The sequence below is a fragment of the Chrysemys picta genome, chromosome 3, assembly GCF_011386835.1.
Source record: "Chrysemys picta bellii isolate R12L10 chromosome 3, ASM1138683v2, whole genome shotgun sequence".
Taxonomy (NCBI): domain Eukaryota; kingdom Metazoa; phylum Chordata; order Testudines; family Emydidae; genus Chrysemys; species Chrysemys picta.
The window spans coordinates 147954891-147979309 of NC_088793.1; the positions used below are offsets into that span (position 1 = coordinate 147954891).

At 54.5% G+C, this 24419-nt stretch overlaps 1 protein-coding gene across 1 annotated transcript; it reads right to left on the reverse strand.

Moving 5' to 3' along the window:
• Nucleotides 1-1152: 1152 nt before the first annotated feature.
• NFKBIE (NFKB inhibitor epsilon) lies at nucleotides 1153-18774 on the reverse strand. The gene is made up of 6 exons (XM_005296329.4): nucleotides 18013-18774; nucleotides 5340-5442; nucleotides 4558-4780; nucleotides 4267-4355; nucleotides 3596-3844; nucleotides 1153-3222 (listed from the first exon to the last, which is right to left on the reverse strand). Exons 1-6 carry the CDS (start codon nucleotides 18366-18368, stop codon nucleotides 3157-3159), a joined length of 1086 nt encoding a protein of 361 aa, XP_005296386.1. The 5' UTR covers nucleotides 18369-18774; the 3' UTR covers nucleotides 1153-3156.
• Between the last annotated feature and the right edge of the window lie 5645 nt (nucleotides 18775-24419).

Sequence of the window (24419 nt, forward strand, 5' to 3'; positions counted from 1 at the left end):
CAGAACATGGGGTTGTGGCCATGACCACCTTAGCTAACAGCCAGTGATGGACCTAGCCTCCCATGAACTTATCAAATTCTTTTTAAAATCTTATTATAGCATTAGCTTTCACAACATGCCCTCAACAAGTTCCACAGGGTGACTGCGCGCATCGTGAGTACATCCTTTTGCTTTAAACATGGTGCCTATTCATTTCATTGGGTAAATAACACTTCCTTATTCATTTTCTCCACACCATTAATGATTTTATAGACCTTTATCATATCCCCCTTAGGCATCTCTTTTCTAAGCTGAAAAGTTGTAGTCTTTTTAATCTCTCCTCCTATGGAAGCTGTTCCATACCCTTAATTATTTTTGTTGTCCTTCTCTGTACCTTTTCCATTTCTAATATATCCTATTTGAGATGGGACAACCAGAACTGCACACAGTATTCAAGGGTGGCATACCACCCTTGTGGCATGATATTTTCTAATTTATCCCTTTCCAAATGGTTCCTAACATCGTTACCTTTTTTGATAGCTACATTGAGCAGAGGTTTTCAGAGAACTATCCACAGTGACTCTACAATCTCTTTCTTAAGTGGTAGCAGCTCATTTAGACCCCATCATTTTGTATGTATAGTTGGAATTATGTTTTCCAATGTGCATTTAGCAACACTGAATTTCATCTGCAGTTTTGTTGCCCAGTCACTCAGTTTTGTGAGACACCAGACCACACTCCCCCCCACCCCCACGCAGTTGAGAGAGCCCAGAAGTGTTGACTGCCAGGCCCCTGCTCTCACCACTTCGGTCTTCTGAGCCACACAGGCTCCTGCAGAGAGCTGTTTGGGATAATCCAAGTGCAGCTTAGCCAACGAAGGCCCAGTTTATTTGTTTGCCTTTGGGACAAGAACCGAGTGGGCAGCGCTCCAGCCTGGCACCCAGAATTCTCTAGGCACCGCCCCAGCACGCTGGCGGTCAGCCTCCACCAGCTCTGGGCACATGTACTTCCGGAACCACAGCTCCAACACTGGCAGCAGGATGGTGCAACTTCACCCCAGCTCCCAGAGCGCTTCCTTTGGGGGCTGAGCAGTGGCAGCCGCTATGGGCTCGCTGCTTCCTCTGCACAGAGCCATGAGGGAGGGGGAGGAGAGTGGTATCAACACAGAGATCATTTGCTAGAGGACTGAGTCTTTTATTCTTTAAATAACATTTTGAATGCCCCCTCCCTAACCACCGGCAACAGCTCATGCCATCAGTGCTTCCCTAGCATGACACTGGAGCTCATCAGGCACAGGCACCAGAGCATTCAACAAGCCACACCTTGCCGGGGGCTCAGCACTGAGACCTAGCAACGTAGGGGAGGTGCCGCAATGCCATCAACAGCCACAAGGGGGCAGCACAGAACAGATTGTGTTTTTTCCTGAGATGATTATTTTAAAAAGCTCCACCTTTGAAAAATAATTTCCCTCTAGCTCTTCTCTCACATCCCCCCCCGCTACACTGGTCTAGTCCTGGGCAGACCCCGCCAATCACATCAAAATGAAGATGGAGCTAGTTTGAGCAGCCCCAGAGCCATTGCCACTAGATTTTAGCTGAGGCCAGTAAACTCAACTCATTTGTGACCACAGGAGGGTGTGAGTAAGTGCTAAAATGCAGGGGGGAGGGGAAGGGAGAGAAGCAGCCAATGATTTGAGATGCCCAGAGGGGCCGCAGAGGCTGCAATAGGCTCACAAAGTGCTTGCTAAGAGGTTTTGCAGCTTTTCGTGGCAAAACACTATTGCAGCTGCCCTTCCAAGAATTGGGGAGAAAGGAGCAGGCTCTTCGGAGTATCCCAGGCGATTGCGCCATCCAGGACTTGCCCCCAGCCAGTAACAGCCATTCCAAAGCAGCGAGCTGAGACTGTCGCCAGTTCAGATGGGGTCACAGGCACCATGGCTCCCCCACTGGCTCTCAAATGCTACACTCACTAGCTACACACCTGCCACAGAGAGGCAGCCATGCCAGGGGTGGGGTGGGGAGACACATGGCAGCCCCAAGAGGGGAACTGACTAATCATCAGGGAAGAACCCTGGGCCCCTCTCCAGCCTCTTCCACTGGAGAATCTCGAGGTCCTTTACTGTTGTCAATGGACTAAGCTCCTCACACACAAGCATGTGTGCACTGCCCTGCAGGGTGGGTTGGTGTTGTTATACCCTTTCAGAGGGGGAAACTGAGGCACAAGGAAGGGACAGGCACTTTGTCCAGGGTGATGCAGCAACCCAGTAGCAGAGCTGGGGATAAAACACCAGGTCTCCCAGCTCCTCCTTCCTCTGCGAGTCCAGCTACGACTGCAGTTGGGAGTGTAAGTTGGCCGGATGGAACTGCCCAAGCAGGGAGCACGATTAGCTAAGCTGGGCTTACATAGGGAAACAGACAGGGAATCTCAGGGAGCAGGGGATGTGATTTCCTTGGGAAGAGGCAGATGGGCCCCTGCCCCGGGTTCTGTGCCCTGCCCCAGAAGGAGACCTGTACCTCCCCACCCAGCTCCGCCCACAGGAGGAGGGATCCCTCCTGCTCATCTTCATGTCCTGTCTGGCCCAGCTCCCTCCTGGCTGGGGAGGGACTGGCTGGGGTACAGGGCAATTCTGCTCATGGGGGTGCTGAAGCCTTCAAGCGGCAAGAAGTCAGAACGTGCAACCCCTGGTGGTCACTGAGGGAATCATGAGGTCCAGATCTTGACAGTAGAGAAGAAGGGTTTATGAGAGTCTGTGTCTCCTGGGGAAGGGCGGTGGGAGCCCCTGCAACTGCTCCAGCAGTGTCAGGAGGTGTGGGGGGAAAAGCACTCCCCACTGCACAGTCTGGGACCAGGGAACACCCCCTCCCAGCTGCTCCTCCATGCAGTCTGAGACCGGAGCCCCCTGCTGGCGGCTCCCATTGCAGGCAGGGGAAAGCGCAGCAGCAGCCACCCCGAAGGCACCATCCAAGGGTCTCATGCAGCGCATGCAACTTCCTCCAACTTCCAACTGCTCAGGGAAGGGGGTTCGGGTGGAGAGCCGGGGGCCACGGAGGCTGCTACAAGGAGAAAGATTTCCCGAGCCGGCTCTGCTCCTGCCAGCTGTAGTGCCATGGCTGGGTGAGTGGGGTCCCATCGGGCGTGGGGAACCTGGGGCGGCCCCCTAAGTCAGAGTCTGGTTGCTCAGTCAGAGCACACCACCAGCTTTCCCGAGATCTTCAGGTCATCGAAAGGCAGGAGGGCGAGGAGCTGTCAAGGCAAAGGACATGGAGAGATCAGGGTTAGTGCTGGAGAGGCCAGGGGAGAGCATGCTCCCTGGGAACTGAATGCATCTCAAGCGGGGGCCAACACAGCCCAGGCACCCCAGGGGAAGTGCACAGCTAATGGTGGGTTAGTGCTGATGAGAGTACACAGCCCATCGCCATGCCGCTCTGAGCGGGGTGGGGACAGACAGGGCAACTGCAAGCTCCCCCACAGCTGCCACTCCTGCCCTGAGCCCTACAGTACCTCCTGCTGCACTGGAGCGCCCACCATCTCCAGCACTCCTGTCCCAGGGCCACGGCCTCCTCCCTGGACACCCCACCACGTGTTTCCTCGCAGGAGAGCGCATGGACAGACTCACGTCGTCATTGCCGTCGGCCAGGTCCTGGGCGGTCTCGTCTTCCATGTTCCTCAACAGGGTGTCAGCCCCCGAATGGTACAGTATGGCTGCCATGGCGGCGTCCTTCCTGCCCACAGCCAGGTGTAGCGGGGTGCAGCCGTTGTACATCAGGGCATCCACGTGGGCCCCCTTGCTGAGCAGGTACTGAACTGCCTCGCGGTCACGGCTCTCCACTGCCAAGTGCAGGGGCGTCTTCCCACTTGTGCCGTCCTGCAACCAGCAGTGCCCAGGGCGTTAGAATTGGCCCTGCTTTGTCCCGCCCCTGCAGCCGCCAGCGTAGGGCACAGGGAGAGGGGATGGAACCCCGATGGGGCACACAGGCTGCATCACAATGGGCACCTGCCACCAGCCTGAAGGGGACCTGCTGGCCCTGCCCCCTGCCTGCCACCAGGCAGATCTGGAGACTTGTCTCTGCTCAGGAGAGCAGTGGCATGGAGCTGGGAACCTCCACTTGGGAGTCTGGTGCCCACCAGGGCCCATGCCCCATCAAACTTGCTGCCACCTGGGAACCAGCTTCCAGAAACTGGGAGGCTAGAGGGACTCCTCAGGATACTGATCTGGGGAAGGTGCACAGAGCAATATAGCTGGCAGTGCCAAGGCCAGCTGCCCTCACCCACCAGCCTGCGTACTACCTGGACGTTAATGTCAGCTCCACTCCGCAGCAGCAGTTTCATCAGCTGCAGGTTCCCCTTCAAGGTGCTGATGTGCAGACAGGCTAAGCCTGGGGAGGAGAGAGACCCAGAGGCAGCTATTATTGTACTGTATTCCTGTAGCACGGAGGAGCCCCAGTTGCAGACCAGGGCCCCATTAACTAGTGCCTAGCACAAACACCGAACAAAAAGACGATTTCTGCACCCATCACACGCCTACCCTGCAGCTACAGAGATGGGCACTGCCTCTGGCACCCCTGCCTTGCTCCTCACCTTGCCAGTTCTGGAGCTGCAGGTCCTGCAGGCTCCTTCGAGGCTCTGTGCTCTCCCCTGGCTCCTGCAGCAGCTGCTTGGCGCACTGTAGGTTCTGCTGCTCACAGGCCACGTGCAGAGGGGTGTTGCCATTGCGGTCCTGCAGGGCCAGGTTCACCCCATTGTGGATCAGTGCCCTCACCACGTTGGGCTGCTCAAGGTACACGGCCAGGTGAAGTGGGGTCTGTGGGCAGCAAGACAGTAAGGGGTCAGGGGCGGCATCGGGAGGACACAGGGACCCCACAGGTTGGGGCAGTTGGCAGGGGATGACAGCAAGGCCATCATGCAGTGGACCAATCCTGGCAGGGCCCATGGGAATAGTAGAAGCTACCAACCCCACAGCCTCCCCTGGGTGGGGGAAGTGGGAACACTGCAGACTTCACTCTGAGGGAGGGTTGGGGGGAGATCCGGGCAGCTCCACCCGCAGGGGTGCTCATGTTGGCTTGGAGCCTCTGATAACTATGGGGCTGCATACAGTGCCAGCCTGAGTGTCTGCATTTTCAGGGTCCTATCTGGGTACCCCACACACCAGCCAAAGGCAGCTTTCTGCATGACTTGCTTCAACCAAGGCACCCCAAATACCTACAGTGCTGACCCTGGGGGTGAGAGCATCACAGAACCCGGGGGGCCTAGGCACTAGGGGGTGTGGGGAATGGCTAATCTGGACAGATCCACCTGCCAGGCCATTCCTGAGGGCTGGCGGGGGATGACCCGGATTGAAGCACGCGCACACACGCACACACCTGGAACAAGTCGTTCTGGATCTCGAGCACCTCCGTGGGCAGGTGGGTGATGCAGAAGAATGCCAGTGCCGGGAAGCTATGGATGATTGCCAGGTGCAGCAGCCTGCAGAGGAGGAGATGGGTCAGTGCTGTGGTTCCCACATGGCGCCAGCCTGTCACTCCCACACTATTACCCCACAGAGAGAAACACTTCCATGCCCCCAGCTCTGGAGCTGGGAGAGGAACCCCTCAATGCCCATGCCACATCAGCCTGGCACAGACATACCCACCCAACCAGGGGAGCGGATCCCCAGGTTGCCCAATTCCTGGTGTCGGGCAGAAGGGAATGGAGCAGCTCCCTGCCAACATGGTCCGCTTAGAGAAACAGGTTCAGTGATGGTGGGTTCACCGGCCTACACCCACTCTCCACACAGGCTCTCCCCAGCACAGGCAGGGTGGGCCCACATCCAGAAAGGGATGGTTCTATGGCCTATTTGCAGGGGTGTTACCAAGTGACACTCACTCTTTGCTGCTTCCAAGCATTCCCCACCAGAGCTCAGGACAGTCGCCCCCACTGCAGCCAGCCCGGGTGTCCCATGCGGACACTCTAGACGGGCAAGCAGATTGGGGCCCACAGAGAGGCAGCCTCGGACATATTGTGGGCAGAAGGGACCCCATTCATCCTAGGAGTCCAAAGATCCTCACAGACAATAGAGGTCCCCCCACCCCTTGCCAGCTCAGCAGCCAACAGAGAGGTAGCTAAAGAGGCCAGAGTGAATCCCAAGTCCTATTAGCAGAATGAGGGGATCCTTATGCCCCTGCAGAGCCCATGAGAGCTTAGCCCTCCAGCTCCTGTCTGAGACCCAGACCCAGTAACCCATACAGACTCTCGGAAGCAGGAAGGGTAGAGTCGTTCCTGCTGGGACACAAACCCAAGGGCCTAGGGAGCCTGGAATACATCCCCCAGACCCAGGGAGATACTGCAGCAACGGAACCACAACCTAATGCTGGCCAGCAGCTGGTAGGGGAATTCCACTCCCTCCCCCTCCCTGCAGCCACAGCACTTCTGCTTTCCTGGCTCAAGGGCAGGCAGCAGGGGCGTGGGACACAGCGCGGGGAGGGATCCAGGAGATTAGCCAAAGACCACCTGCCATTCTCTGGAGTCCCAGTGCTAGGACAGCAGCCAGAGCTGGATTCTTCAAATACCCTCATCCACTGAGCCAGAGTGATTTGCCCCAGCTCTGACTGGTCTGGGAATGAACTGGGCCAGGGTCCACAGGAGGAGAGAGAAAAACCAGAACTGGATTCCCAGCCCCCCCACCCCGAATCGGAGCACCAGTGCTGGGTTAGGGGGCACGGCTGACCAGATGGAACTATATCTACCAGGACTCAGCACCCGCCACTGTCTGCGAAAGCCGGCAGCCCCACCTGGGCCCAACTCTCAGCCCCCACAGAAACCTGCGCAGAAGACTGGAGCCCAGGGCGCCAGACACCAAGAGACACGTGTGAGGTCCCACGAGCCGCACTTGTGCGAGTTTCACACCGGTCCTTGTCGCACCCTGAGCAGTCAGAACAAGAGTGAGAAACTTGAAGGGAATTTCCAGCCCCGCACAGAACGCCTGTCATTACTTCAGCGCCAAAAGCCACCCCAAAGCAGAACCATGAACCCCCTCCCAAGCTCCCTCTCTAGCCAGACCTGGCCCCCATCCCCCTGGCGTCTGAGCACCTCCAAGGCATTTAAAGATAGAAACAGTAACTCCACTCTGGCTTCAAGGCCCCACTCCCAGGCTGCGGGACAGAGAGCTGGGTTAGCATGTACAACGCAGGAGGGGTGAGAATGAGGGGGTGGTTGCATGTGTGCTACAGGCTAAGTCAGAGGCAAGTTTTGCATTTCGTTCTGATCACAGTGAGGTCTCTGATCTCCTGTGGGAGGCAGTTCCAGCCTAAGGCCAGCTCCTGCCAGAGCTCTGGCTCCCACATGGTGCAGGACGGCCCAGTGGTGCGGGGAAAGCTGATTGCCAGGGGAGCTAGGTCCAACCTCACGGGAGGCTCTGCACATACCACCACAGGGTCCTTGAACTGGACTCGGCATTCACGGCAGAGCAGAGCACCAGGCTGATGCAATGGTGGGGATGGTGGCTTTGTTAGAGGCCCGTTAGCACCCTGCTCTCAGGGCAGGTGGGTTCACAGTGTGTTGCAGTAACGGTGCCGGGAGGCTGGGAACGAGCGAGGCAGCGTGGCCAGCTTGGGGGTCTCACTGGAAAGGACACAATCTTCTGGCTGGTTGCAGATGGGAGCGAGGGGGAAGCCACTGGGGCACTAAAGCACTGAGGAGTCCCAAAGCCGCAGGGGGAAGTTATAGAGGAGGTGCCAGCAGTGCTCCGTCACACCTGGGCTCAGCTTTCACCAGCTGCTCCCTGTCCAGGTGCCACCACGGGCCAGGCATGGAGAAGCTGCTGTTCGCGAGTAAGATAAGGGATGCTGCTCATTTACTGGGGGCATCTCAACCCATCTGGTCTCAGCAGCTCCCCTAAGGGGACTACTGCAGGGTAAAGGCTGGAGTGCTGGGGCGCCCCCAGGGGAGCGCATGGAAGGTGGAGGGACTGGTCACTCCCACCTGGATGACACACTGGGCCTGGTGGCCGACGTGACTGGTAGGGATGGAGGGAGGGATTAATTTGGTCTGGAGGAGTTCTACAGGGGGTGACTTTGGTGCCTTCTTCTGGGCAATGCTGGAAGCTTATCCCGACCTCACTGCTGAGCAGGGACAGACGTTCGGATCTGTCAGCAACCAGGATCCAGGGGACCCCAAGCTGGTCCCCTTCAGGCAGAAGGAGCAGCAGGAAGAGCCAAGCCAAGCATCTGTGCCTTACTGCATTGCCCTGGGGGAAACCCCAGATCACATGGGCATGGGGAATTCCCCTGCTGCACTGGAGGGAGTGGCCACCCACTGTTTGAGCAACAAATGGGGATGGGGGAGGGGGCCCCCTGCACAGCTAGAGCTCCCAGCGTAGGGGGAAGAGCAACTGACAGCTGTGCATGTGGGGCATTCAGCAAGGAAAATACCTACTGGAACCAGCTTCTGGTTGTCCGGGGGGTGGGGAGAAAGGAGAGAAACAAGGTTTCCACTGGATGGCACTGGGGGAATGGGGGCTGTGGGGGCTACTGGTCAGGACAGAGGGGCATTTGCAGAGCTGTGTGTAGCTCAGCAGGCATGGCAGTGAAAGCATCTGGGCCGCATTTACCTAGCAACTGCACCATTACCAACACCAGGGAAAAGGCACTGGGAGACTACCAGGCAACCTCAGTGTAGACAAGGTCCTTGGTGGCTCCTGCAGCTGGGCCTCCCTCTCCATTTATCAGGGACAGCCCCTGTTTCTATAAGCCAGCTCCCACAGCGTCCCTCCCAGTCCCCCTGCCTTCAGCAGGGCTATAGGCGTGGCCTTGCTCCTCAGCTCCTAGGCACTAGATAAGAAGTCTCAGCAGACGGGACATGGGACTTTCCAGGGCAATTCTGACTGAACTTTAAACTTCTGCTGCTTTCACTTTTCGGAGCCAAACAACTCCCAGGGGACTGAGGCCAGGCCTGGCGTGAAAGTACATGGAGCCCTCTGCAATTCCTACCAACCAGTCTCCACCCACAGGAATCCCCCACCTCCCCAAAACACATGCACCACGTCATACCCAGAACTGGTAGCTGGGGAAAGGTGGGCCAGTCACACGCTTAAGGCTGAAAACCCAAGTCTGTCGATCCGCCCCCAGCTCTCAGTAGAACGGTTTGGGTTTAAGGCGACTGCGCTGCGTGACCCTGGCCAAATGAGGGGACTCACCTTCCCTGCCTGTAAAACGGAGGGAATACGACTGCCCCACCTTTAAAGCCCTGTAGAGTTCTTTGAGGTCTGCCATGTAAAGGCACTAGGGACATGCAGTGGGTTGCTAGTCTTGCTGAATCAGTGCCTGGGACTTTCACCAGGAAGTTGGTGCCATCCAGGACATGCCTAGTTGGGAGTATTTCTCCTCCCCCTGCACTCTGTCTCCCAGAGTCTCATTTCTTCCTTTTTTCCCCCTTTATCACGTGGCAGTCCTTGACTTCCTGAAACAGGCATAGAGATCCCAACTGTCTCAAGTCCTCCGCGTGCAGAGCCAGAGCTGAGGGATGAGCCAGTGGCATGAGAGGTTGGTGCCTCGGCCCTGTTACAGAAAGAGGCGTCATGATGATGCAAGCGAGGGGTCAGGATTATCTTGTGCCAAAGTGGAAACCCCCTGGCCCTGCTAAGCATGAGGCACAGAGGCCTCAGCCTTGTTTACTCTTTCCTAGACCTCAATATTGCCAATGATGACTGTACAGCTCCAAGAATACCACTGGCCTGGCCAGCTGCCTCACCCCACAGCCAAGAGGACAACACCCAAACTCACACCTGAGGAAGAACTCGATGTAGCTGGAAAGCTTGTCTCGCTCCCTAACAGAGGTTGGTCCAATAAAAGATATTTCCTCACCCACCTTGTCTCTCTAATACCCTGGGACCGACATGACTACCACCATAATTATTAACATAAAGATGACTTTGTTGCCAAGCAGTTGAGGTTGCCACCCCCCCCCGCCACACTTAACACAAACCCCAAAAGCAAGGAAATGGGCAGGCAAGCCACCAAGCAAAATATACCCTCTACTCCTTCACCTGCAGGCATGTGCCTTCCCACAGCTACCATACACCACCGACCACACACCGCATCCTTAACTCTGCCCCTCTTTCACCCTTCCACCAGCTCATTTCCCCCCCAACACTAGCAGTTGTGGACGACTGATGTAGTAAGCTGTCGTGTTGGGAAAGGGATGCGTGCAGGAGGGCAGTTAAGGGGGCTGATGGAACTGCAAAGGGCGATGGTAGTGTGGCCCTGTAGATAGGTCATTCAGACCTGCCACCAGTCTGCTAGGTGATCTCGGGCAAGGGGACCCTTCCCCTTCCTCAGCCTCCATTTCCTCTCACACCATTTGTTTCCCTGGTCTATTGAAATTGCCAGCTCCGTGTTTGTCCTGGGGCCCACTTGTGTTAAGCACAATCTCAGCTGGGGCCTCTAGGTTCTATTGTAGCAGAAATAATAATATTGTAATGAACTAGTCAGACAGGCAAAGAGAGAAGGCAGATGCAAACATACATTCATCCCCACCCTCTGCTGCAGGGAATCCAGAGCACACAGCTGTGGGTCATAGCATCTGTACTGCTCCCTCATGGGGATTTGAACCCATGAGCAGGTAATGGAGATTATTTTTTAGCTTAACTGGGAGAGACCCAGTTGGAGCAGGAGGGTCAGAGTTCTATTCCTGAGAATCTCCCAGGGGGCTCAGCATGCAGCACAGCCACTGCTGTGACATCGTGGATGGTCCTGGATTAATTACAACACAGCCTGACTTTACACAGAGCTTTGGAGGGTTCTACGCCCTGCTCCAAGCAGCTCATGGACCTGAAAGAGGGAAAAAGCAGAGGAGAGGATGACTCGAAAACTATGGCTTCTACGCTTGAGGGGGCAATCCCAATCACATGGCAAGAAAAGCGTTAGCATCCCCACAGATTCACTGCAGTTAGAGTAAGGGACTAGGATCCTGGGCTCTATTCCCACTTCTGCCATTGACTTGCTATCAGACCTCGGGGAAACACTTAGGGTTTGTGCCTCAGTCTCTCCCCTCCAAGAAATGGGGTTGGTAATACAGATCCCGATCTGGGAGGGGCTGGGAATCTTAATTTATTCCCATTCGTAAAGGGCTTTGAGATCCCTAGTCAGGTGGCAGTGCCCTGCAGTCCCATCCATCCACTCAGCCTACAAGTATCCAGAACAAGGGATCAAACAGCTGACATTATTTGTTTTATATAACTGCCATCCCCACCCCCGCTTCCTGCCCACACGTTAAAATTCACACTCTTCTCCCTCTCTCCCAGCAGAGGCATGGGAAATCATGCAAATATCAGTGTTTGCAGTAAACACTTGATTGTTCATGGGAGGAAACGGAGCCAGCAGCAGGAAGATTTGGAAAACAGAGCACACATTCCTGAGGAGAGCAGCCGGGGAATTCCAGTTATCCTGTTCTCCCTTTTAACCTGCCCTGCTAACCCCTTCCTCAGAGAACTGAAACTACCCAGTAGGAACCTTTACCACACAACTGGGCCAATGCATCTCACACCTGATCTACAGCATCGCTGCTATTGCAGTCCTGGGCTCCCCACCCACAGCTCTGATGGCCCACCTCACTTCTGACCCACAGCCTCTGCCCTCCCCACTAATCCAGCCCTGGGCTCCCCACACACATTTCTGCCAATGTCCTTCAATCACTATCCTCCAGTTTCAACAGCAGGAGATGGTTTGGGGTGAGGGAGAAGACAAGCATGGGATAAAGGCGAATGGAAAGTTCCCTGCTAGAGGCAGGGGCCAGGCATGAAAAATCCACTCACCCAGGAAAGTGGGAATCTCTCCTGGGCGAGTGCTTCAATCTCTGCACAGTCTGAGCTACCATTAAAAAAACCCACATCTCCAGCTTTTACGGCTGTGACATGTGACCGATGCAATAACATCTGAAGAGAGACAGCGCCAATGCTGCTGCCGGTGTTGGGGGAAGGGGCATTGCCACCCTGGCTGGCACCTGCAGGCCAAACCATCACAGCATAAGGCTCTTTGTGTATGAGTGAGTCCTGTAAGAAAGGCCACGCATTCCAGAGTCCTCTGCTCACTGTTTTCCGGCAGGCAACGATCTGATTCAGGAGAACAGGAAACTCAGCCCCCATCTCGCATGCCATCCCGGCAGACGGCTCCGTTTCTGGAGCCAGCATAAATCGATTTAATGAGACAACCAATAACTCATCTATTGTGTGTGTAGTGGGAGGTGGCAGCAATTGTTTTCTGGAAGGATGGCCTAGCACGGCTTGACTGATTTGGTGGTGGTGCAGAGTCCAGAGACCGGCATCTTTGGTCCCCAAAACAGTTGGGGTACCCGACCACTAGGAGATCAGGCAGGAGGAGCTATGGCTCAGGGCACCAATGTATTTCAGCCTGGCTCATAGGCTTAGTCCAGGGCATATTTTTCCAGGCCTGGGGCTGTGTGAGCACGTACCCCAAGCCACCCTCCCCTGTAGCCTTTTGGCCTGCCGTTGGGAAGAGCATCTCCAACTTGGTACATTCCAGGAAGGAGGAGAAAGAGAGTCAGCTAGGGAAAAGGAAGCAGGAGGCCTCTTTATGGCCTTCTTATGGGGAATAGGATCCCTCCCTTCTACCATCCCAAACCTCACAGAGGGACAGACTTTTTAAGGCCACTACAATCAATGGGAGGAGGGAGCACCCCAGAATAATGGAGGAGAAAAGGAGTGAAAAATGGATGTACAAGCACCACAGGTTCAGACCGGGCTAACCTTCCTCATACTGAATGGTACCCTACTCTGTGGGCAGCCCCAGTGAAAACAACAGGATGACTCAAGCGTGAGATACTACCCAACATAAAGGTGGCAGAATCTGGCCCAGGGAAGCCCCATTAGATCCCATCCAGGATTGTTCCCTGTTGCAGATTTACTAACCTTTTGTTTGGTTTTAAGCCTAGGTAAGCCTAGAGCTGGGAGTGTCCCTTCTAAACAAGGGCAGCTGGCCTCTTGAATCCCCTACATGTGCAGCCCAGAACACATGACGCAGCAGTGGAATGTGCAGTCTAGTGATTTCCTAGGTGAACGAGTTAGTTAGTTGGACATATGATCGGCCTCATATAAAGACACTGGCACCTCTGGCTCCAGACTGCTCGAAACAAGAGAAAGTTACGTTCACAACGCCAAACCCCACCTGAAGGAGATATTCCGTGTTCCGTCTGACCACCCGAAGAGTCAGTGGTTAGAAGCATAGACGGTAGAGGTGGAAAGCCCTGTTTGACCATCCAGTCCTGCAGGGGCCAGGGAAGGATTGGTCTCTAATATTCATTTATTACAGTTTGACTTTGAGCTACTGGGGCTTCTAAACCGTCCCTTGGGAACCGAGCTCAGCCTGAAAAGCTTTCAGTGTCTGGAAGCTTTTCTGAGATTCAGCTTAAACCTCCATTTGCTTAATTCCAACCCATCCCCTCCTGGGCAGCAATGTCCTGCAGAGAATGGCAAATTCACACATCTTCCCCCAGTCATCCCATAGCCAGGCTTTTTAAATCTTTCCCCATAACTTAGACTGCCTGACCCTTCTTTACTTGCCCTTCTTTGAACTCCAACTAGCTTGCCCAGGGTTCTCCTAGGGCCAGTGATTCTTTTCCCTCTTTTGCACATACTGTGGTATGAAACTGAATGGCATAATCAGCACTATGAACGCCCTCCCAGAGGGGATGAGCGAGCGATAGTGTAGGAGCAGTGACTCTGAACGTGCACAATCTCGGCCATGCTGCTGCAAGAACACTGCTTCAGGACAGCACAATAGGTCAGGTGCTGGCAGCTGGTCTCTTGCCTTCAGTCACTGTGGGGAGCTGCTGACCTTGCCTACATCTCTGAGACACTCAGCGGGGGGCATAGGGCACACAGTGATTACTGAACAGTTGCAAGCAGCCCAGAGCCAAACATCCCAGGCAAAGCAAGAAAAATGCCCATCACCTTTAGCCACCACCACTCAGAGAGAAGACTAGAACTGCATCGCCTCTGGGACTGGGACCGGGGCTGGGACCTGGATTAACTCATGAACCCACCTTGATCCCTTGTTATCAACCCTCAGTCACCAGCACGTGATTTCCCATCAGCAGGCACGACACTAACTGCACTTCAGGGGAGGAAGTGAGGCTTCCCCTCCTCCTCTGAGACACCACAGACAGACCTCGGTGCTACCAAAATAGCTCTGGCCCCATTTCCATATGAAGGAACCACCGAGACTGTTTCCCAGGCAGCGGGCTGAGCTGGGGACCCCCAAGCTTTGCCCAAGTGAGGGGGCTGCAGACACCATACCCCTACTTTGAAGACAGTGGCTGCAACCTGCTCTTGCATATGGAGGTCAACCCTGTGAGAACTAGGGCTCCCATCGTGCAATGGGGCTTGGTTATGCAGGGCAAGATGGAGCATTGCAGGCTGGGACATGTAGTCTACTCATCCAAATGTAGTTGGAGATTTCCAATAAACCCATTGGTGTTGGAGGCATAGGCCTGGGCCTGGTGGAACTCCAGGGGCCATGTTTTGGCTGCCCCGGAGTATTAGCCCAAGAGGGTGAGAACAGGAAGAGGAAATACTTTTGACTTGGAACACATGGGGGAAACTGAGGCATAACCTCCATGCCAGTGGATCCACTTCATCTCTACAGGGGTGGGGGAAGCAGTCAGCAGCACTTTATTAGTGGTGGTGCAGGGGTTGCCCAGAGCAGGAATGTGAATGAAAATCCTATCCCATCTCCCATTAAAAGCAACAACAGGCAGCCTGCTCCACTCCCTTTCTGCAGCTCCCTGGTGAGGGCGAGAGGCAGGGAGTTTTTCCAAGTCACTCCCTAAAGAGAGGGTGAGTTCATTAGGAGCCCAGGACACAAATAAAGCATTACTTTCTGGCCTGCCCAGAGCCAGCCAGACCTTTCCCAGGCTGGAAAACCCCTCTCCAACTTCCACAGAGAGTCAGTCCCCTGGGATCCAATTTAGCAGAGACAAACTGTCAGTTCAAGAGGCAAAGCCGGACATTACCAGGCAGAGGATAATGCTGGCATGCCTGGGAGCAGCCCACCATTTGAGCATGTCTCCTGCCATGTCAAACAACCCCCAGCTAGAGCTCAACCAGCATCTCTCTGTCCTGGCTTGTAGCCCCCTGCTATTCCAGAGGTTAGACTCAATCTCACCCACCCAGTTCTGCCGACACATCTCAATCCTGACCCACAATCCTCCTTGGCATTCCTCATTCCTGACTGCAGTACTTCTTGCTAGTCCAGTCCCTGAATACTCCCACCCCACAACTTCACTGATCCCTCACTCCTGACCTGCAGCATTCCTACTATTCCAGCTCTGCCAATGTACCTCAGTCGTGACCTGCAGCCCCCCTGCTATTCTAGTCCTGGCTTCTCCAAACCAGAAACTAACAATTATGCAGTAGATTTTGTAACTCAATCAAATGTTCACCAAGGATTAGGCAGAGGCCTAACTCATTTCACTTGTGATCAGACCCATTTCTCTAGGGCAGACTGGCTAATACGTTAACCCCTCCTGCCTCATCAGAGCCCCTTCTTGTTTTCAAAGCAGAGCTGGTTCAGTTCTGCAGGCACAGTTTTGGCTCAGCTGCCCCAATCTACGTCAATTATACCCACTCCTTTGAAGCACGTTTCCATGAGAGGCTCCTGATGGGATTTCAACAAGCTCATCTCTGTCTCCACTGATGAACTTTCATCACAAGTGTCAGACTGACGACAGAGCTCCCGGTGACACATAGGAAAGTGCATCGCAGGAAAGACACGGGGCACCACAGCACATTCTACCCCCACCAGCTCATGGATGGTTCACCCACTCAGGATCAGGGACTGAATCAACACAGACAGCTGAAGAAACAGGAACTACTAGCTCTAAGCCCTGGACTTTTGTGTTCATAATTAGAATGGTTACAAGGAAGTGCTATTGCTCAATGAACCTTCTGAGAAATCATCAGCTGGAGGTTCTAATGCTAGCCCAGGCTCTGCCTCACAGGATGAATTCAAGCAAGGCACGTGATGGGACAACTGCAATTCTCCTCTTGCTGCTCCTGGGCAATCTACAACCAGAAATAGAAGAGGCCTGTTGGGTCATCTTCTCTGCCTCCCTAGAACAACAAAAAGTAACTCTGGGCCCTCTCTGGCCCCTTTCATTCATTATTAGCCTCATTTTACACACAGAAAAACTGAGAACACAAGGGAGGTGCTGAGCACTTGTACCCCTACTGAGTTCAACTGGAATTGTGAGTGCTCAGCACGTCTGAAAATATCTCGGCCCAGGTCTGTCAGGAATAGCCTGCAGGAGTCCAGCCTCACTGCTCTAAGCACTACAACACACTCCCTCCCAGAGTTAGGGTCCAGGGATATAACCCAGGAGTTCAGACTCTGTTCCACTTCTCTAAGCACTAACTCACAAAGGCCTCTCCATAAGTAGCAGACATTTTCCCCCCTCACTCTTTGAAGATTTCCTGTTTTAAATTGCACTGTAAAGGGGAGAGAGAGAGAGAGAGAGAGCACATGCACTAGCGCAACTGCAGCCATTTGCAGAACTCTGGAAAGCTGCCTCCTGTCGGGAGGGAGCGAAAAGTGCCACCATTGGTTAATGGCTTCTCCAGTTAGCGGAAGGCTTATGATAGGGTCTGATGCCAGTATGAAAAGCAACAGGTTCAGGCACCTTACAAGATGGAACCAGATAAATCAGCAGAAGCCTCTCCAACGGACTCCATCTCCTAGACACGGTGGGGAATGGAAAACAGTGATCCCCGGCACACACCAAAGTCACAGCACTTAGGGCTTGTCTAGACGAGGAAATCTTCCATCAACCTAGCACTGTCTACACCCAAGATTAGGTCAAACTAACTACGGTGCTCAGGGCATGGAAATTTTCACAGCCCTGCACGACACCTCAATCTGATTTGTAAGTGTAAACTAGGCCTTAGAGAGGCTAATAGCACCTAACGCTGTAACAGAGGAGTAGAAGAGATACAGGGTTAGGCCACTACCTCTTTAAGTGCACAAAAATCCCTTACGAACTGAATCAGCTTCAGCCACAGAATCTGCAAAGGCATTTTAGGTCCAGGAATATGAGCCACATGTTATGCTGTAGCCAGCTTACCCATATACCCCCAACATAGTTCAATCCAGCTGCATAGAGGGAACTAAAGTGTTTCATAATCAGGTCTTCTCCAACATAGCGGATTTGGTCATGTGGCTACAACCTAAAGCAGGTGAGTCATCTCCCTTGCTGCCAGAGTTTTGGGCTTTTGAGTTTTCACAGGTGAAAAGAGCAGATTTTTGTACATGGAACCTGCCTCCCATTTTCCTGGCAGCCACAAAACAAGAAGAAATTCAGCTTCTCACTGGCACATGGATTTCTGTGTCATTCCGACCACACAGCCCATCCAGACCCCTAACTCTGTCTGCATGTCCCACAGCTCAGACCTGAGCAGTAAATGGATTTGTGCAATTTCTTTTTCCTCTCCGCTTGTTCCATTTCATCTGGCCCAATCTTAGATTAATTGTTAAATACCCAGCACATTTCATTGGGGCGGAGAGCCTACATGTGACTCTGAAAAAGAAGAAAAGGATAGCTCTGGGAGATGGGGCATGGAGTCTTCTGCTGACAGTCCCCCAGTTACAATCTGACTTTGAAGTTTTGGGGGCACTGGCAATCTCTAGAGACATAGATCTTATCTTTGTGGTTGGTGTCAGACTCAAGCAGCTGCAAGCGGTGAGGGGAGGCAGGATAGGGAATGGGACGCAGAACCGCTCACCTCTGAGGCACGGGTGTCAATGAGACTGCAGAACAGCAGTGCCTAGAAGTCATTTGCATTTAATGGCTGTTTGGTGGCCCTGTGTGAGATGAGCTGCTCAGGTCCCAAGGGACAAGTGTCCACATCACAGCCACCACCACAAGCAGGACTAACTGGCTCTCCTGCTCTCAGAGGCCAAGGACAGACAGGGCCACAGAAACTAGTCTCCCCTCCCTGTGGTGTCCCTCCCGGGCCTGGGGGCGAACAGCACTAGCCACAAGGTCACTCACGTGTCGCCATCCTCCGAGATGTAGGTGAGTGCCTCCAGCTGCTGCTGGCTGAGCCCCTCCAGGGCTTCTGCTTCCTCCTCGGGGAGTTGCCCCAGCGCGGCCAGGGGCTCGGTTAGGGAGGCCGAGCCATAGGTAGAGTCGATCCTCTCCTCCGCTTCCAGGGCGTCTGCTCCCTCTTTGCCCAGGGGGCCGGAGTCCTTCTCCCGCAGCGTGTTCCCCAGGACCGGGGGGTGCTCCCCTTCCTCCGGCGGGCCGGGCAAGGAGCGGATGGAGGGGATCGAGTAGATGCCCGAGTCACATTGCCCTTCTTCCAGCTCCGAGCTCTCCTTCCTCTCCGAGCCCCGCGTCCCAGCCATGGTGCGAGGGCAGCGGGCGCGCAGTGGGGTCACTCACCCCCCCAAGCACCCGGCGGAGGGGGCAAGAGTCTGCGTCAAAGGGAGGCCGGGGGGGGATCTGGATCTCAGCAGGAGCGGGGGGAAGCCGGGCTGGGCAGGGGGTGCAAAGGGGGGAATCTGCAGCGGGCTTGAAGGGGAGGAGGGACCAGGAAGGGGGCGCTTAGCGGCCTGGCCGGGGCAGGGTCCTTGGCCGGAAGGCAAGCGGGGGTCGCGGCGGTCTCATGCCCGGCGAGCGAGCCGGAGCCGAATGGAGCCTGCCCTGCCGAGCGCAAACCTACCTCAGTGTGAGCCCGGAGCCCCGCCTCCCCTAACCCGGAAGGCGCTTCCCTCCCGAGCCATTGTCAGCTTGCGCCACGCCTCGCTGGCATCGGCAGCTGCCGGGATTCCCCCGCCACCGGCACGCCCCCTGGCAGCCTGTCACGCTCCCTCCTGTCCTGCCAGCACCCCCCGGCTGCTGACGCCAGCCCCGGCGCTGGGCACCCCCTCCCAGAGCCAGCGGGATCTCCCCCCTTAGATCTCCCTGCGCTGCCCCCGCCCCCACTGCGAGGAGCCAAGCTGCTAATATCCTTCGCCCCCCCCACCTTGAAGGGCTGTTTCCATGCGAAGATTAACACTGGGAGGGGGGCATCCTTTGTGAATCTGGGCCAGTTTCCGTCCCCGGCTTGGGACATGGCTGGCTCCATAGGCAGCACAGCTTAGCACGCAGCCCCTTAATGGGAAGGGCAAAACAAACAACACTTAGAAAGTCTCTAGGGTGCCACAAGGACTCCTCCTTGTTTTTTTTTTTTTTTTAAAGAAAGCTTCGTCTTGCGTCCTCCCTCCAGGGCTGCCTAAGTTTGTGTGTGTGCGGCTATGGGTGAGAGAAAATCCGTGTGAGTGTGAAAGAGATGCTCTGTGGGCCCGAGATGTTTACCCAGCCAATTCCCAGCTGTGGGTTGCATTTGTTAAGCTGTTCTGGGCCTGTCTCCTCCCTCTGGTTTTGATTTCGGACTCCTTAAATAACAGACCCGTCTGCGGTAGACGTGAGCAGGGAGCTGACTAGGCTGTGTGGGTGACAAGGCTGGCATACGAAAGTGTGTGCAGGAAATTATACTGAAAAAGCCGTTTATCAATGACACTGGTGGGAGCAAACCAGATTTGCTTTACAGACATGCACGTTTTAACCAATTTAGCCCTATAGGATCTAGGCCGCCTATGTAATGGGATGTGTCAGCCAACATTACACATAGGTGGTGCCTGTAATCTTTGTCTAGCTCTATAAAATTATCCTAGTCTACAGATACAGAGGCTAGAGCACAGAGAGGTGAAGTGGTTAACCCAAAGCCGCACATTAGTGACAGCACTGGAAATAGAACTGGGAGTCCTGGCTTCCAGACTTGTGACTGTCTAGACCAGAGCTATAACCACTGTATAACACTGTCTCTCAATGCTGCACATCAGCTTAGGTATGGAGGAGATCTCTAAGGTCCAAACTAGGCCATCCCCCTCACCACAGCCATTACAGGATTGTTCCCTACCATGGATTTGCCCAGACTTTGTCCAGTTACATTTTCAGGGCTTCAAGCAATGGGGCTTCCACCCCTTTCCTTGGAAGAGAGTTGGAGGTTCAGCCTGTTTTGCTTTTCTCAGTTGCATCCATAACTTCTAGATCTTCTGTCTTGGAGACCACAATGCATCTCTTTCCCTCCTGAGGGTTTACACGTCTCTGATGCCCAGAGGTAGTTAATTCCAAGAGGAAGATGTGTCCTACCACAGAACGGGGGAAAACTGATGACACAGGAAATCCAATAGGGAGATCTCTATGCCAGTCTAATTTACCTGGGAAGCACTTGGGCCCAGATCCTGAAAGGTATTTAGGCTCTTAACTTTCATCAATCAATGGAAGCCAATCGAAATCAATGGAAATTAGGAGCCTAAATACCTTTGAGGATCTAGTCCCTAGATACCATGGTGAGGGGTGCTACAGAAAGCCTAGATGCTCACAAAGCTCTAGCAACTTCCCTCTACAGTGCTGCAGCTGTTGCTTTGGGCTGATGGGAGCCTGCGTCACAGTAGCAAACACCAGCCATTCAGGCATTTACTCCCAGACCCCACTGTGTATAAACTAATGTAGAAACAGTGCCCACAGAGGCAGTGGAGGGAGAAGGGGTGGGCAGAGGGCAAGTGCAGGAAGGCACTGGAGCTGTCAATAATTTAAGGTCACAAGTTTTCCTCTAGCTCATGTGATCAATTCCACTCTCTGGATCACTGTCTCTGACCTTTAGATCAGGGGTTCTTGCAACAAATTTTTGGGTGGCCTCAGAGTGCGACCACCAACTCTTGCTAGTGGCCGCTCTGACAATTTTTCCTAAAAGACTTAATTAACTTTAGGAAAAACAAATAAATATGCACATATACATGTCCAAATATTGTAATTTATTTATGTAGGGTTTGTTTGTTTTTCAGAGTCAATAATTAAAAATAATGTACAGTTGTCTATTCATTACTGTGCCTAAACAGAATAGAAACACAAATAAGGTGCTTTGCATGTTTTGCTTTTTTTTTTTTTTAGATTTGCTAGCTAGTAAGTCTGCTGTGAAAAGTGACCTTTTGTATATTTGTTAATATCACGTTTCACTGCAGAGTTACTCAGCCCTGGCAAGCTGGGGAACAAATTAAGCCCTGGATGGGGAGGTGGGGGATGGAGCCTGCTGCCACACGGCCAGAGCCTGTCGCCCACCACCCCAGGGCTTAAGCCTGAAGCCCGAGCCCCACCATCCCCAGGAAGGCGGGAAACTCACGCTGGCCGCCTGCTCCTACAGTGTTTGTGGCTCCAGAAGACGACAGAGACCAGCCCCTGCTGGCAGCCCTGAGGGAGGGTTACTCCCCACCCCCCCACCCATCATCACCCAGGAGGCTGTGGCTGCAAGAAAAGCCCCTGGTGACCGCATGCGGCCACATTTGAGAAATGCCACTTTAGAATGCTCAGTCCCTGGTTCTGCTTGGATGTATCTACAGCTGACATTCCTCTCCCTTTGGGTGCAAGGGTAGACAATCTTGATGTCCCGGCTCTGGGACACAGCCCTGCTGAGCTCTTGACTAGAACCTGGATCTTCAGCCCTCAAAGAGGAGCAGCCTGTGCAGGCTTCTTTTACCATGATGTCCAGCACACCCTGCAGCATAGCAGTGGCTGAGCCAGTGGGTTCCAGGAATGGCCAGATGGCAGAGGAAAAACAGGAAACTCTGGGGCATGCTGTGTCCTCCCATGGTCTGATGCAGCAACTGGGAATTCCTACCTTCCTCTGCCGCAGCCAGCAGCACATGCCCATGCCTTTCAGGGGATTCTCATCACTGGTGTCCGGCACGTGTTTGCCTTCCAGAGGATGGCTTCCAATCATTGAGCACAAGGGGAGCTTCCCAAGAGGCTCTTGGGGAATCCAATCCACGAGTCAAGAAGACAGGCCAGACAATGCACAAGGGTGACCTCCTTTTCCCTCCTCCCCCTGAATTTATACTCTAATAGACGTTCCCCATTGGCTCTGCTCACCTCCCCCAGTGAGCAGGCTTTGTGCATTTCACCTGTACCCAGGTCTAGCCCCATTGTGGTGGATGTCACCGCGTTGCTGGAATCTACTGTCCTGGGTTAGAGACTGATCCCTCCCCTTCACCCTGCCCAGAGGTGCAGCAATGAGCACTGAGTTCTGGCTAAGGCCCCAGATGTGTGCATGGGATATTCGTTATGGGAAGCAGGACTGCCCAGAGGGGGGGCAAGTGGGGCAATTTGCCCCAGGCCTCAGGCCCCGCAGGGGCCCCCACGAGTATGTCGGAGGCTCCCCCCTGCTTCCGTCTTCCCCCATCCTCCAGTGTCTCAGCTGGTAAGGGGGCGGAGCTGCGGCCAAGCGGCGGGAGCTCAGGCCCCGCTGGAAACACCACGCCGCTGCAGCGCTGGACGCAGCGCGCTGAGGCTACGGGAGAGGGGGTAAGTGGCATGGTAAGGGGCCAGGGCCAGGGCCGGGCAGCCCCCCCAACCCCATCCCCCACAGCCCTGACCCCCAGCTCTGAGCCCAGCCCCTCTGAGCCGGACACCCCCCCCAACCCCATCCCCCCCACAGCCCTGACCCCCAGCTCCGAGCTCAGCCCCTTTGAGCCGGGCACCCCCCCGACCCCATCCACCTCACAGCCCTGACCCCAGCCCCTCTGAGCCGGGCACCCCCCACAGCCCTTTCCCCCCCACAGCCCAGACCCCCAGCTCCAAGCCCAGCCCCTCTGAGCCAGGCACCCCCCGACCCCATCCCCCCTACAGCCCTGACCCCCAGCTCCGAACTCAGCCTCTCTGAGCCGGGCACCCCCACAGCCCTATCCCCCCCACAGCCCTGACCCCCAGCTCCGAACTCAGCCCCTCTGAGCCGGGCACCCCCCTGACCCCATCTCCCCACAGCCCTGAGCCAAGTCCCTGTAAGCCGGACACCCCCCTGACCCCATCCCCCCACAGCCCTGACCCCCAGCTCCGAGTCCAGCCCCTGTGAGCTGGGCACCCCCCAACCCAGAGCCCAGCTCCCCACCCAGCCCTGGGCAACAGCAGCACCACCCCCAGGCAGCGACAGCCCATTGGCACCAACCATCACCATCACCCAGCAACAGCCCATTATGTAATTGCAAATGTATACATACCATTAAAGCATTTAATGTTTTTAAATAATGTATGTAGTGTATTTTCAAATTATTACAAATTAATTTTTGAATGTATTTCACTGGTTATTTTTTCATTTCCAAATACATGTTACTATAGTATTGCAACTTTTTTTTATGAAGGGCCCCCCGAAATTGCTTTGCCCCAGGCCCCCTGAATCCTCTGGGTGGCCCTGATGGGAAGCAAACTCATAGCTTTCCGGCCATGTCTTACAAAGCACCTCAGCCACCCCAGTCCTGGATTGATTAATTAGTGACTTTAGCACTGGAGAGAGAGGCTGGATAGACAGCCCCTGAAGACTGCTGGCTTCTGTCTGGTAGGACCTCTTCGAGTGTGTGTGGAGAGTTAGATCTCTATGACCTATCTGCTCCTTGGCTTTTATGCCAGTTAGAGGCAAAGTTAATAGTGGGTTTTGCCACGTAGACACTTTCTCATCAGAAACTGAGATCCATGAACTCATTGCACACATGGGCCATCAAATAGCCACTGGAGGATAAAACTCCTCTGCTAACCAGTGACCTCAGAGCCTTTCCATGACCAATCCGTTGAGCCAGTCAGCATTTGCCTTTGGCTGTCAGTGTGGTTGATCTGCTGCTGCAGCTCTGTTTCTAGTTGACTGTTGTGCCAAATATAACTCCCTTGTCCCACCCCCATTCTGCAGAACAAGGTGAGACTGATGGGCAGTCAAACCCACATAGTCTAGTCAATATCAGCCACACAAGTATGACTGGCTGTCTCAGGGGCCTTTCATTCTGCAGGAGGTCATTGGTTTGTGTCAGTCCAGGCCGACAGTGACATCAGGTGTGAAGTGAGGCTGGGGGGATGTCTCAGTCCAGCTTCAGGTAAGGTATCCACATCATAGAGTCCACCACCACAGAAATACCCTCCCATTCTCCGGGTCATGGGTGAACTCAGCATATCACACCTCACACTGCGCCTGCAGATCCAGCATCTTCTGCCGGTGCTACCTTCACTACATACAACGGATCAGCTCTGTGATAGGACGTCTACCCCAGGCAGCACCTGGCTTGGTAAAAAGGGCCAATTAACCCGGTGACTGGGTTGATGAGGCCCAACTGAGGGAGGAGCTAGGATAGGCATAAAGAGACGAAGAAGTTTGTGGTAAGAGAGGGCTGCAGGGAGGAACTCTGCAGTCACTCCTTAGGGATGGGGGACTTGGCAACAGACAAGAGAGAGTAAGCCCTGAGATCCTGCCTTGGGATACAGACTCTGGCAAAAACCTGAGAGAGTGGTGAGACAGTTATAGGGAGCAGAGGAAGCTCCACTGGTAACCCAAGGGTGGGCTAGAAGATAGGATGGAAAGGTAGGAATTTGCCCAGGGA